The sequence below is a fragment of the Pholcus phalangioides genome, unplaced genomic scaffold (genome assembly GCF_987345545.1).
Source record: "Pholcus phalangioides strain wild (caught in Gottingen) unplaced genomic scaffold, Ppha-v1.0 ptg000001l_1, whole genome shotgun sequence".
NCBI classification, from domain to species: domain Eukaryota; kingdom Metazoa; phylum Arthropoda; class Arachnida; order Araneae; family Pholcidae; genus Pholcus; species Pholcus phalangioides.
The window spans coordinates 3,409,308-3,423,330 of record NW_028301594.1 but is presented as its reverse complement, the minus strand read 5'-3'; the positions used below and the strand labels follow the sequence as shown (position 1 = coordinate 3,423,330).

The following is a 14,023-nucleotide window of genomic DNA, read 5'->3' as shown; positions in this document are numbered from 1 at the left end:
CCGGTAGAATTCCACGCTCCATTTCGCAGTCCACCCACGGTGTTACCGAATCCAAGTCTTAATGCTGTTTGATTCTCTGTTACCACCATTAATTCGACTTGCATCAGCAAATTAGATGAAAAAGCTCCATTCACCCCCCTAGTCAAATTATCCATTAGAAAATTAGAAATTACGAAATAGCTCCCTTTCCCTTATTCTGCATATAATGACCCATTTATCATCATCCAACGTTACAATCTGCCCATTAAACCGAGATTCGAGGCAAGTCAGCAATTTTCCTGCTAACTCATGTGAAGTCCAGGAGGAGTTTAGGATGTATGTTATCAGTGTTAAGATGCTGGTGTCTATTTATCTCCATTGTATGTTAATGGGAGAAAATATTAACCCTTAAATTCTAAATCGTCCAGAGACCAGTGTTTCTTCAACATTTTTACACTTGCGGACCGGTGAAATCAAGTGAATAATTGAACGGAGCGGAATGAATGGAAGAAATAGTTTGTGAAATGGCGGGAAAAAACAATTATGCGTATACGAGAAAACGTCCCAACCCTCTGACGTATATTTTATATACAGTGTAGTAAGGAGGCTACATTTTAGGGGCGAACCGTTGATTCTAGAGGTGTACTTCCAATTAGAAAAAGTAGTCAAATAATGTTTAGAAAGTTGTTGCCCCGTGTCTTTTGAGGGGGAGGGGGAAATACTCGTTTCCAAGTGAAATATTTTCGAAGATATTTGAATTCAAAAATTGAAAAAAATTTAGGAAAGAACAGCAAAAACTAACGGACAATGCTCCTTTTCCTTATTTATGCCGTTCTTTCCCAACTTTCCTCCGAGATTTTCGAATTCAAATATCTCAATGAATATTCAACTTAGAGACGTTTCTTATTTTGTTGGCCTAAGGGGAGACAGGGCAACAACTTTCTGATTGTGTGTTTGAGGACAGGGTGTCAGTGTATGAAAAAAAATATATATATAATTTTAGAAACCATGCAACCCCCTTATATTACGAATGTCGTATACATAATGAGGCCTACACGTTATTTGGATGTTTTTTCTAACTGGAAGTATGTCTCTGAGATCAATGGTTCGCCAGTAAAATGTGTCCCCAAGGGACTTTTCTTACTCTACCTTGTATATACTCTACCATTATACAAGCAAGAAACAATTTTGAGCCGGAAACTCTGATGCCACGTATCAAATAAAAACGAACCTACAGTGCAACCTCGTTAAGGTGAACCAATCGGAACCAGAACCGATCCGCGATATCGAAAATCTGGGTTAATCAGTTAATATGGAAAAAACCAGACTAAAAGAATAAAACACACATAAGACGTTATGTTAATAAAATCCTATTTTTTAGGAAAGAAAAAGAGTAGTAAGCAAATTTTGCGGCTAAGGTTTTACTTGGCAACACCAGAGAGAATAAAACAGATTCATCTCGGTATTATGAATGTGATCCGCCATTTTGGTCCTTTTTTTAAAAAATAAAATCTTCGAACTTCTCGGACGCATTACTGTCGCCAGACAGTAGGGCCCTCCTCACACGGGGAAACTAAAGTTCGGCAACTGATAAGAGAAACCGTCTCCCGGAGACCAGTACGTATATCACTCTAGACGCCCTCACACGAGGAAATTAGCGTCTTGGCGACGAAATATCGAACGCGACTCGGTCACTTGGCGACTGACATGCTAGTCGCCGCCAACTTTTGTTGAAGAAACTAGAGAAACTGCCTTTGGCATTCCTTCATATTTTCGTCATGCGAGTTTGGACTCATATTGAAAAACAATTCAGAGTATATATATATATCATAAATTATCAGTTGAAAGGATATAATGAAATTTCTTCAGAATTTCAGTTCACAGGTAAATACACAATTTCTTCATTTAAACTGATATTATTTTGAAATTATAATGAAATCAGGGGCGTCGGAATTGTTTCGAAACTGTGGGTGCTCGTCTTTAGTTTTATATCGGAAAGTTTAATTTCTTAATCAATTCTGGGTGCTCGGATCCATGCCACAAATTACCGTGGGTGCTTGAGTTTGCACCCCTGGCTCTGACGCCACTGAATGAAATGGTAAACCAGGACTGTCATTTCAACTTTTTTCGGGGGGGGGGGCAAAGAACATATACTCACTGTATGTACGTATATATACTATTTATAGTGTATTTTTGAAAGCTGGGGGGCAATAGCCACCTGATCCCCTAGATGACGGGTCCGTGGTAAACACATGGGCCCACCTGGGCACTCCCCCGCGGGGGCGATTTCAAAAGAAGATGGAGCATCACAAAAATTATATCTGGTAAAAAATTTCAGGAATAACCAAATGAATTTGTCAAGTAGGATCTCAGAAAAAAAAATACATGGCTGGGAGCCCCCATGTTGCTCTTAAGACGGCCCTGGATAAGAACCTGCAGAAAATACTGTCTACTTTTACATGTACCTAAACAAGCACGTGTTCCACAGGGATGGTCCCTGATTTTCCCCCTTGCTTGGAATGTCTGTAATCTAGGTCACGTACACGCACATCTGTGTGTGGGAGTATTCGGGGAAAATCATTCCCCGAAACATAAACAACAATTCATGTGTTGTTTGTCTTTAGTTTTGTCTATAGTTTATTTTTTGCCTCTGGGAACCAGCTTTCGTCGTTTCATCTCGTGAAACTACTTAAAATTCTGCGTGACAATATTTTAACTAATAAACAATAAAAATATATTAAATCCAACATATATAGGTACTGAAAGGCACATTTATAGAGGGAAAAACAGACGATTTTTTTTCCAAATGAAATGAAATTATACTAAAAAATTATCTAATTTTTATCATTTTATTGTCATTTCAAAATGATATCAATTTAAATAATGCAATTTTGTATTTACCTGTGAGCTGAAATTCTGTAGCAATTTCACATATAATAGAAATTATTTTTCTTATTTATTTGTTTCGATTTTTCCTAACCCGGTTAACAAGATAGTACCGGAAGATAAGAAGGAAAACTAATAGACTGTGCTGTTTTTACTCAGTTTCCCGGGCTTTGAATATTTTTTTAGTAGCGCCGTGTGAGGGAGAACGGGCAACTCGACTCGTTCTAGTCAACTCAACTCTCAAGTTGAAGCAACTCGAGCTCGATTTTAGTTTCCCCGTGTGAGGAGGGCCTAAGTTGACGCAAAAACCATGCCGTTGTTTCCATCTAATCCAAACCATCCTTGACTGGCAGTAAAATTCGGGTTTTCATCGGACAATTGTTTAAACTCAGGGCTTTCTGTTGGGCAATTGGCTCCGAAACTGGCAAACTACGTTCTCTCTCTCGGCACAAAACCAAAAAATAACCCTTACGTCCAGTGTTTCGAGTTTATCCCGTTTAGCTTTACTTCGATATTATTCAAATTGTCTGCACAAATAAATTTGCACAAAAAAAAAATCTACATTATATTTCCTGTTTATTTTCCTCCCCAATCCGACACTGTTGAAGTCCCTATTTCAAACTCAGCGGGAATATATTTTGTAACGGTTCACCTTTTTATCAATTCTAGTTAATGCTTTCATTCCTTTTTTGTTTCAGAAATACACGCGCGAGCATATGCTAATTTTGTGGTATTGTGAGGTCTAGCTGCTTTGTATAATAAAGACCTTCTAGCGGGAAGACACGAGGAGCATTTATAGCTCTTTAAGCGTTAAGGAATCAGTGAACTTCACATCCTTTTCCCCTTACACGTTAAGCGTTCCTTGACACTGTGCTAGCGTGGTGATAATAATAATAAGAAGAGTTATTATATGGGAATTTTTGAAGATCGGTTCTTCAGATTTTTGAAAAAAAAATTTAAATACTGTTTTCTTTCTCATTCCATGTCCGGGTTATCCGGAGATCAGAGTTGAAGCGGTCCGACATAACAAAATTCTTCAATTAAAATTGATTGCTGGTTCAAGTAGCATGAAAATGGCATGACATTAAAGATTACTTATTTTCACGCTGCACACCGGTGTAAATATTATGCGTCATAAGACCCATTCTATGGTTTTATGTTTGCCGCAGGACGGCAATTACTTTTTATTACGTTGAATATAAATAACACACGTAGTTAAAATTAACGCATTATATGATATTTTGAATTTTTTTCTAATTCTTATTGTAGATGACTGCCGTCATTCTGGTGTAAAAACAATAATATTAGGCTATTTATAATCCAGATTATAACGATTTATACGAGCTACAGTATTTGATTGACGGTCACCCCACTTTAACGGACGAATTTTTGTGTCCCGTCGGTGTCCGTAAAGGAAAGGGTTTACCGTATTAGAACGGAACGATCTAAAATAAGATTAAAATGCCGATAAAGTAGCCATTTCTATGATTTTATAACCTGACGGAACAAAAAAATGGAAATTCGCTTATATCGATGTGAGAAATGACCTTCAGCTGACGATTCGTTATCATCTGCTATGGACGCTCCTCTGGCTTTAGCAGCTGACATCTGCAGGACTTTTTTCTCGCTGAGGCGGAAGAACTCGTCAAGGCTCATCCGGCGAGAAGAGCCCTCTTTTCGGGAAGATGTCACCAGAGATGACAGGATCCGGGATTTCTCTTCTTCTTTCATTGGTGGAGGAGGGTCTTCTTTGGAGCTGCAACCAGCAGAACAGCCATTTGCTGATCTGTTGTGTACACAAAAAAAGTATCAAGAGACAATCGATTATCGCATTTTCTTTCACTAGCATAATAATCAATTCCAGCCTCAATCGCCAAGCAGACAGTTTATATTGATATTTTTGTTCCCACCATTATACATTGTGACTATACTGACCCTCCTGCGCCGGACGAAGCTCCCCGCCCTCCGTTACCCGGTTTCTTCTTAGAGGAATGGACTCTTTTCAAGATGTCGTCGAAGCTGAACGTCCTGGAACTGTTCTTCTCCGGAGTCGCTTGAGGGCTGTAAGTCGTGCTGAGTATGCTGTTCTTCCTGATGCGACTCAGCAGAGATTTCGGGCAAGTCTGGGGGCTTTGAGTACCGGGCGTCAGGCTCGGCTGCGTGGAGCTCAAACTGTACCTCGCAGCTGGCGGTGAAGGTTCTGAAATTTCGAACGAATACCCAATATATATTATTCAGTTTTGATCAATCAAGCATTGGGAAAAACGCCGTAGCTTTCAAGAGCAACTGTTTGTTCGGAGAGACGCTCTTGCTGGATCAGACTTACGGAATTTGCTCCTTTCGATTTCATCTGCCAAGAACTTTTCGATTTTGTCCGCGAACTTCCTCTTGATGCAATAGACGAATAGGATGATGACGAGTACGCTGAATACAGTTATCAGACCAAGCCAGAACGGTTCTTCCAGCATCCTCTGGCTCAGTGGTTTGTACGGTATTCGGAACAACAAGCTCTCGCATTTCGCACCTGTGGGAAAAACAACATGGTAACAATTTTATCCCTAGATGTATACGAAGTGAACGCATGCATAAGAGAACGTACACAACTGCGTATCAGTATTCTATTTACCTTCAAAGTAGAGGCCACAAGAACAATAGAAAGTGTCGTTCAAAACTTCACATAAACCATCATTCTCGCAAGGGTTCGGTTGACATGGTGTCGATACCTCACCGCAGCGATCTCCATAGAATCCAGGCTTGCAATGGCAGGTGAAGCTTGAATCTGTCAAGTTGCAGTCTCCAAATTGTCCACATACTCGGAGTTCACACCACGTTAGATGACAAAACAGTCCTATTTTAGACAAATCGGTAGACGTAGTTTCATGTGCGTAAACTAAATCTCCTCATAATACATATATATTTTTTATAAAAATGTGTGGAAGTGTAATTATACATTTTTTAACATGGGGACATCTTATTCTAAGAAAAAAAAAATTCCCCAGACGCGTGTTAGCAAAATATTGGAAAAACCAAGAAATATTCCGCACGAGCGACGCTTAAAGTTGCCTTAGTAATTGCGATCACGTAAACAGAATATGTTTACGTGCATCGAATTCATGTAGGTGGTCAGCGAGTTCGTCGACCCTACAAGAAACTATGCAGAAATCTAAAATATTCGTACTGCCATCTGTTAGCAATATGCTCAACCGACTGGTGTTCAAAAAGGCAAATGAAAAAAATGTTACTTGTTGAGAAAGAAAAAAAAAATCATAAAAATGAAATTTGTTACTGCTTAAGATTGATGATAGTCAACTAGTAGTCAACAATGTTTTGAACCAAGAGAGATTGATTTTTGTTCAATATATTTTATTTTCAGTAATTTACGTAAATTCTACTGAAGGGTAAGTTAAGTGCGATAAAAGTTAATATAACTCTCGTGTGGAAATACTGAGGGTCATCTCTGAATACTAACTAAACCACAAAAGAAGTATCTCGGACCGAAAAAATATTTCACGAACCAAATTCGGGAAAAAGTTTTGTGTGTGTTGAGGGTGAGTGCATAAGGCCTGTGCGATTGCCTTTTCACATGCATATCATGGTAAATAAAATCACCTCAAATTGTAACTTGAACAGTTTCAATGAGCAAATCAAAATTTAATTTTTCTTCCTTATTAGTGTATCTACTATTGATGTAAAGATATTTATATTGATCTAATTTTTTCTTAGTAGCTAGTAATGCTAGTAAATGTTTTTTGAAGGACAGTATATAGAAGCCTGATTATGTTACTTTTTCTTGAACCTATGTTTTTGAATATATATATATAATCAAACTGATTTCAGCCAGTTTTGAGTATCTGCAAGGTATAAGCAGAGCACAAAATGAGTATGAAATATTTTACATGAGCATAACTGAACTTATATGGGGGGGGGGGGGAGGAAACGTTATTTGGCGGACTTAGAACGTAGATGATTGTAGGAGCTATGTAGGGAGTATCAGCGAAACCGTCAAATTTATGAAATCGTCAAGAACTGCTACACGCGAATAGTCACATAGCAGATCACTGTCTCTGCTGTGATTTTTCGTGTGTGTGTTCTTGTGTTGTGTCATTGTTAATTTCTGCTGAATGCTAACGGGGTTTTTTTGATTGGATTAATCGAATCTAACATAATCAGACTATCCGAGACCGCCCAACACTCTAGAAAAGAGCGCAAACCATCCCGAGATGGTCATTCTGGGGGAAGGTCAGTGGCAATGTCTGTCTGTCTGTCTGTAGTAAAAGTGTTTAAAAACTGGAATGTCAGTCAAATAAACTACGTCTTGACGTGCAAATTAAACTCGTCATCGACTAGTGAATTCTCGAGGGGAACGGGGAGTCTCCAGACTTTAAACAGTAAGTAACTTGAACAGACAACAGAACGGTGACAGTGCAGAAAGTTGCAGATCTTAATCTAGTCTGCAGAGAGCAGACAGACCTACAAATGCAAATACAAAGGCCACAATGGGTAAACTGCCCGAAGAGGTGGCTGAAAAATTATGCCAATGAAAAATATGGATGTCAAATATCACCAAAATACTGAATATAAAACCCTATATCTCCAAAAAAAAGTAAGAGTAATATATACACAGTATAATACACTGCCCATAAAAAAAAAATTATGGTTGTCTCATCAAAGTATGGATAGCTTCACGCATAGCTCTTATCTGCATTCCCTCAACCAAGTCTATGTCCCTCTGTAGGTACGGTCTCCAAAACCTAACGGCATACTCCAGTGCAGGACGAACTAAGCCTCGATACATACTTAGATATCATAAAAATTCTAGCATTTATCATCTTCATTTCAAAATATGGAATATAGATGGAAGCACAAGTATAACACGAAAACATGCATTGCACCGACAACGTAAATACGTTAGGTGTTACACATACACTCAGAACATACATTACGGTGGGTACCGATTCGTCAGAAATTCCACAGAGGAATGTGTACGAGGTGCATGTACGGTTAAAAGAAGTAGTAGATCTTAATCAAGGACCAACGCTGTATTAAAGGCTTCTATGTGGTCATAATAAAGTCACCACTCACTCAGTGTATTTATTGAAGGAGAGTACTGTGAGGGCACAAAGCATATACACACACGTACAAACGTACAATTCTCTCACTTACCCGTATAGTGTCCTTGACAGTGGCACTTCGGCGGACTGTTCCCGTTCTGAACACATCGAGCGTTGTGTTGACATGGATTCGGGTGGCAGCTGTCAACGGACGAGGAAGAAATGGCCATCGTGGTATTTATGAAATTTTCATCTGACAAATGAGACAATAAAAGAAAATTGCAACTTTATATTGCGTGTTTTCATTGCACTATTTCAATTCTATTACTACAGGATTAGTTTTTATCTTAGGAAATGCAAGAACAGTCAGCGCCTCTTATAAACCGATTGGGATTAGTGGAAATAAACTGGTTCTTCTTTAACACACACTGAAGCCCCGTTTACATGGGAAATAGAAAAAGCGGGTTTAAAACCCACTTCAAGAATTTTTCACCAATGACAGCTCTCTATTTCTTTCCTTACGAAGGAAAAAAATCGTCAAGCGGGTGCTAGAACTCCCAATGCTACCGCAACATTGCACATGCAATTGGGGCTTGAAAGTATCCTCTGCATCTGGGGATGTAGAACCTTTTCAATCTGCTGGCCAGATATGAGCTATTTCTACCGCTCGCGGGACAAAAACTTGTATGCATATATATAGAATGAAATATGACCCTTATTTTACGGGACATTCCTGTAACTCTGAAAAATCCACATTTTATGGTAATTATGGCTTGTTTTTGACAAGTTTTGTGAATTTTTTACGCACTCCGACGGTAGCCATCTATTTCCCGCCTCTCAGCGATTTTCCAGTAATTTCAGCGATAGATGGCGATTTTACTTGCGTTTGACAATTTTTTTTTTGGCCGTAATTGGCTACTTTGCTTACCTTAGTTACAGTTACACACGTGATCATTTCTCATATTTCTCAAACATGTACGTTTTTTTGGTGAATTTTTAATCCATTGTAGCTACATTCTATTTCCGGCCAGCAGCTTTACACCTTTATATCTTTAGCGACAGATGGCACCTTTACATGCATTTGACAACTTTTTTTGGCTATAATTGGCAACATTGCTTCCTTTTGTCAATTTTTTTATTTTTAATTGACAACTTTGATTGCTTTTGATAAATTTCTTTGTCTCTAATTGGTAACTTTACTTGGATTTGACAATTTTTTGGCCCAAATCAGTAACTTTACTTGATTATGATAACTGGTAATGCTGGAAGCATCGCGAATGCCCTTTCTATAGTTAATTTATAGCGTGAAAAGCAAAAATTATGAGAATTGTCCCAGGCCCCCAGGCTAGATCCCTGTCAGCCCCGCCCTTGTGGGGCTATGATTTTAGGAAAGCAATTTCCATACAGCAACATTTAAACGTCATTTCCCACGATTCGGTTTTCTAGCATGAGGAGAAGGGGATGATATGTTTTTTTAATTTCCCGTATTAGTATGAAGTAAATACGGTCAAACTAGACATTCATCGTGTTGTGTGTATTGCTACTTTTTGATCAGAATATCTTTCGCTGGAATTATCTTCTCGAATTATTTCTTTGACTTATTGTAGAATTATTTCTTTGATTTATTCTGAAATTATTTCTTTCATTTATTTTAAAATTATTTCTTTCATTTATTTTAAAATTATTTCTTTCATTTATTTTAAAATTATTTCTTTCATTTATTTTAAAATTATTTCTTTCATTTATTTTAAAATTATTTCTTTCATTTATTTTAAAATTATTTCTTTCATTTATTTTAAAATTATTTCTTTCATTTATTTTAAAATTATTTCTTTCATTTTTTCTAGAATTATTTTTTATTTTTTCTAGAATTATTTCTTTCATTAATTGCAGAATTGTTTCTTTCATTTATTGTAGAATTATTCCTTTCATTTAAATACGACAAAAAGCTTCGGGGGCCGAATAAGGCCCGCGGGCCATGCGTTGAAGACTCCCTACTGTACGACATGCTGTTCGAGACGGAGGACCAGTTCGTAGAAAAGAGCGTGTGTTCGTAAATGTGAGGTTCGTAAACTCATGCGGCGACTGTATCATACATAATTTGCTTTGCAATCCAATAAACGAAACAGAGATTTCATTTCACTGGGAGTTATTTCGGTAAATGAAACATTAATTTGATCTCGCGTCGATTCCATCCAAGTGAAAAATTCAGGCACGCGACGGGAGACACCGAATATCGTTGGGATTTTCCGCTCCCTTGAATACATTCATGTAAACATTCATCGACGTTACCATCAAAGAGAATGTTTGCCCTTTGCTTCATCATCGTCGTGGAACTTTGAAGAATATTTCGTCCGAGATACATACATAAGAATGTTACTGGGGGAGGAGAAAGAGAGTTTGGAAGAGAAAACTTGAAATGTGAATGAATGAATGGATGGATTTTATGTGAATCTCACCATTTCCCAGGAAACGGGAATCCTCTGGAAAAGATGTATCGACGTCACGTACATCGAAAAATTCTCATTTGAGTTCCAGAGGCCTTTAGTATTCCGAAGAAGATCTCTGACTCACAAACATCTATATTAAGATACTCTTCCTTCATCTAATATTTAAAACCATTTCGTACCAGAGCATTGCACACTTTCCCATGAGATTGGTTTACCGATGAATGTCGTCTTTGGATTTTATATTGTTTTTCTTGTTCATGGAATAGACCAGTGTTTTTCAAACTGTGGTGCGCGGACCATTGGGGAGGGGGGGGGGTCCGTGAGTATTTTGTAAGGGGTCCGCGGGATCATTTACCTTTACCACACCATTGCACGAATGACACATTTAGTGCCGTGAAAGAGTGTTTGATTTATTACTTCAATTCTCTACGATATACAAATTATAAAAAAAGTGTCATCTGATAGACATTTTTTAGACAAATCCAAAGATGCTTCTTGGGTTTTAATACGTTTTATGGTGTGAGCACCAAACTCACGGACCGCATTCGTAACGAAATTACTTTACATTACATCTCGGGGAGTTCACCACGCAAATGAAAGCCGATGGTGTCGTCTGTTAGACATAGAAAAGACTAATCCGACGATATCTTACTGATGTTAATAAGTCATCCGATCTGGCTCTCATTCGCGACGGAATTGTTTTACGCTATATCTTCAGAAGTTCGGTTACGCAAATGGTCGACATTGGTATCGCGTGCGAGGTATTCCACAGACAATTCCAATGATACAAATTTCATTAGGTCAGTACCTACTACGCTATTCTAGGCACAAAGAACGTACTCGCGTTAAAACTTGAGGCCGACACAGTCTACCCCAATTTTTTTCTCATTTATAAAAATCACCTCTGCCGGTGAACTACTATTTACGAAACCAGCACACGTTTAATACTCGGAATTCTGAATAACGAAACAAGTATCACTTCGTCAGCATTCCAACATCAATTTCTAACAAATAAATGACACTTGCTGGGAAAAAAAAAGCAATCAAAACCTCAAAGGCATTTCAGAAATACCTGACTACAAGCAAAAACGAAATGCCTATCCCAGGAGAGGGCGAGCAAGAAGTATCAATGCTAATCAAATCAGGAAAAAGCGCTTTTATTTGATATAATACAACACGCCAATCTTTCTGTGGACACTGTGTTTCACTGAGAGTATTTTTGGAAATTTTAAAAATTAATTAATCTTTTGAATCCAATTGAAGTAAACAGTAATCCAGACTGAAGTAAATTTTCCATCGAAAAAAACGTCAGTATTAATTTAAACGAAAAGTGTGTCGGATCAATTGAACAAGGAAACCCACGGTAATGCTTCATTTTAAAATCTCAAGTCGAAATAATGTAATGTAATCTCATTTTGAAATCCTTCATACGTTCATTCGAAGATGAAAAATGCTTCAAATGTATTTTAGAAAGATCCGCGATGTCTGTCGTTTGAATAAATTGAATTATTTCGAATATTTTCCTGACTTTTCAAAATGCCATTTTTGAGTTCATAATTGAATTTATTTAACGCACGTGTTCCATTACCATTGCAACTTATACTATAAAGATATGCTTTATGTATAGGATGGTCGGATTACACTGGCAGCAATAAAATTGCGTCCGACACGAAAATCCACAGTTCCGAATGTTTTTGACCTGCTGAACACGAATATAACCATGAAAAAGTTCGACTGGCTTTTTTTATGGAGACATTGCCATTTAAAGTGTTAAAAAGGTGCTTTAAGAGCGGTGTCTGTGGACATTAATAAAATTGCCGATGTGAAAATCCAACAATGAAATTCGACTTGAAAATGCACGATTCCGAATAGTTTTGACAATTTGATGAAAAAATTCTATCGGCCTTTTTATCGGATATATTACCATTTTAAGAATAGACTAAAGTGTAATATATTTGTGTTTCAATGCATTTGTTTTGTGTTTATATATTTTATTTTTGTTCTGCTTTTATGTATATCAATATTTTGTCTCTATATACAGTAGTAGCGAGGTTTCTATATATTTATGTTGCTTTTTTTGCATCTTTATTACTTTTATGTATTTCATGCCATTTATTTGTATCATACTACTGTATTAAATGTGCAATTGCAAAGAAAACAGGAGCCAATACAGTTTTTTTATGGTCAGATTCATGTTAGCCGTACACCGAACCACATAGGAATTCACTTTTTTTATACAGCACGCATTTTAAAAAATTGTTGTCTAGTGAATATTAACGTTATTTTTGAAAGTTATTTAGGTATATCTGCAGCTGCTCCAAACCCACGCAATAGCAACAGAAGCTTTCATTTCAACTGTTATTAATTTTCCCGGAAGGACCGAAAGATAGTCTTATATTAAATCTTGGTCATATTGGTATCAGTTTACACAACGTTTGATTCATTCGGGGAAAAAGAAACTACCTCCCAAATCGATCAACGAAGGTAGAATTTAGAGAAACCAATAAATAAGAAAATACATACGCATAACCATCAAATAATTGCTTTTAATTATTTAACTACTGACAGTACTTTATAGCAGTGGTTCTCAACCTGGAACCATATGGTTCCCTCGTGGTCCTGGGATATTCTAAGGGAGTCCACGGGTGAAAATCAGTTGAAAGGGAGGCCACAGCGAGTGGTGAAGGAGGGCAACACAGCTGTGAATAAATAAAGTTTTCAAGTGAAGTATAGTGGGTAAAAAAATATGACTTCCCCTTCAAAATCCAGCAGAGCTGTCTATAGAACGTGGGCTACCTTAACCCATGGGCTTATGTGGGCATGACTGGGGCCTACACAACGAGATCTGATACTACAATGTTCGAATGCAAGTATGTAAGGTGTTAAGTCCACCACCAGACCAACCGTGACCCACGCTCTGTCCCCCTAGGGAATATAAGCTGGTCCGTCTTAGGTGTTACTTCCAACTAAGTATGGGGTCCCCAGAACATGCCCGAGTATCCATGATGTTGAGACAGTCATGCATAAATCCTCCCCCCCCCCCTCCAAGAGGGAACCCCACCGAACTCTTACTCTCGGTAGGCGGGAGGTTCGATTTATTGTGTAGATACATTGGATCGCCCCGTATTTTACACAGACCTATTTTTTCTATATAATTCGGCTTTTGTGAGGGACGATCACATACCTTTGGGATCCGCGCCTAGCCCAGGGTTCCAGAGAGATCGATCTTATTTAAAAACTTGTCGTTTATTATTAATTTAGTTTTCAATAAATTCAATTCTATAAGTAGAAAGGGTCTCGCTCTAGGATGAGAGTGGGGGACTTGAATAAGACGGGGGCATGGGAAGAAAATATTATCCAAAGGGGACCATGTGCTGAAAAAGGTTGAGAAACACTGCTTTGAAGTGCCACCAACTTTTCAACCCCCGTAACATCCCCTTCATACGTTGTTGGGTGTGGTATTTTGAAGTATAAATATGAAAATATTAAATTTATATAGCCCATATGTCTTAAACATAACAACAACATTCATTGAAGAATATAATAAGAAGTATAGAAAATTATGCTACTTTTTTTCTGAAGTACGAATGGGTTTTATTTTGTACAAATATGAGTACATAATTATATACAAGCTTGGAATTGGATTGAAACAATTCT

At 37.7% G+C, this 14,023-nt stretch overlaps 1 protein-coding gene across 2 annotated transcripts in view; it reads right to left on the bottom strand.

Moving 5' to 3' along the window:
• LOC149089690 (uncharacterized) overlaps positions 1–14,023 on the bottom strand; it is a 184,354-nt gene that overhangs the window by 15,256 nt on the left and 155,075 nt on the right. For both annotated transcript variants that reach the window (XM_089237907.1, XM_089237989.1), the window contains exons 19-23: positions 8,029–8,169; positions 5,492–5,713; positions 5,192–5,389; positions 4,801–5,065; positions 4,413–4,651 (exon numbers count right to left, since the gene is read on the bottom strand). In XM_089237907.1, the coding sequence (XP_089094033.1) occupies positions 4,413–4,651; positions 4,801–5,065; positions 5,192–5,389; positions 5,492–5,713; positions 8,029–8,169 (1,065 nt within the window). The remainder of the gene's footprint in view (positions 1–4,412; positions 4,652–4,800; positions 5,066–5,191; positions 5,390–5,491; positions 5,714–8,028; positions 8,170–14,023) is intronic.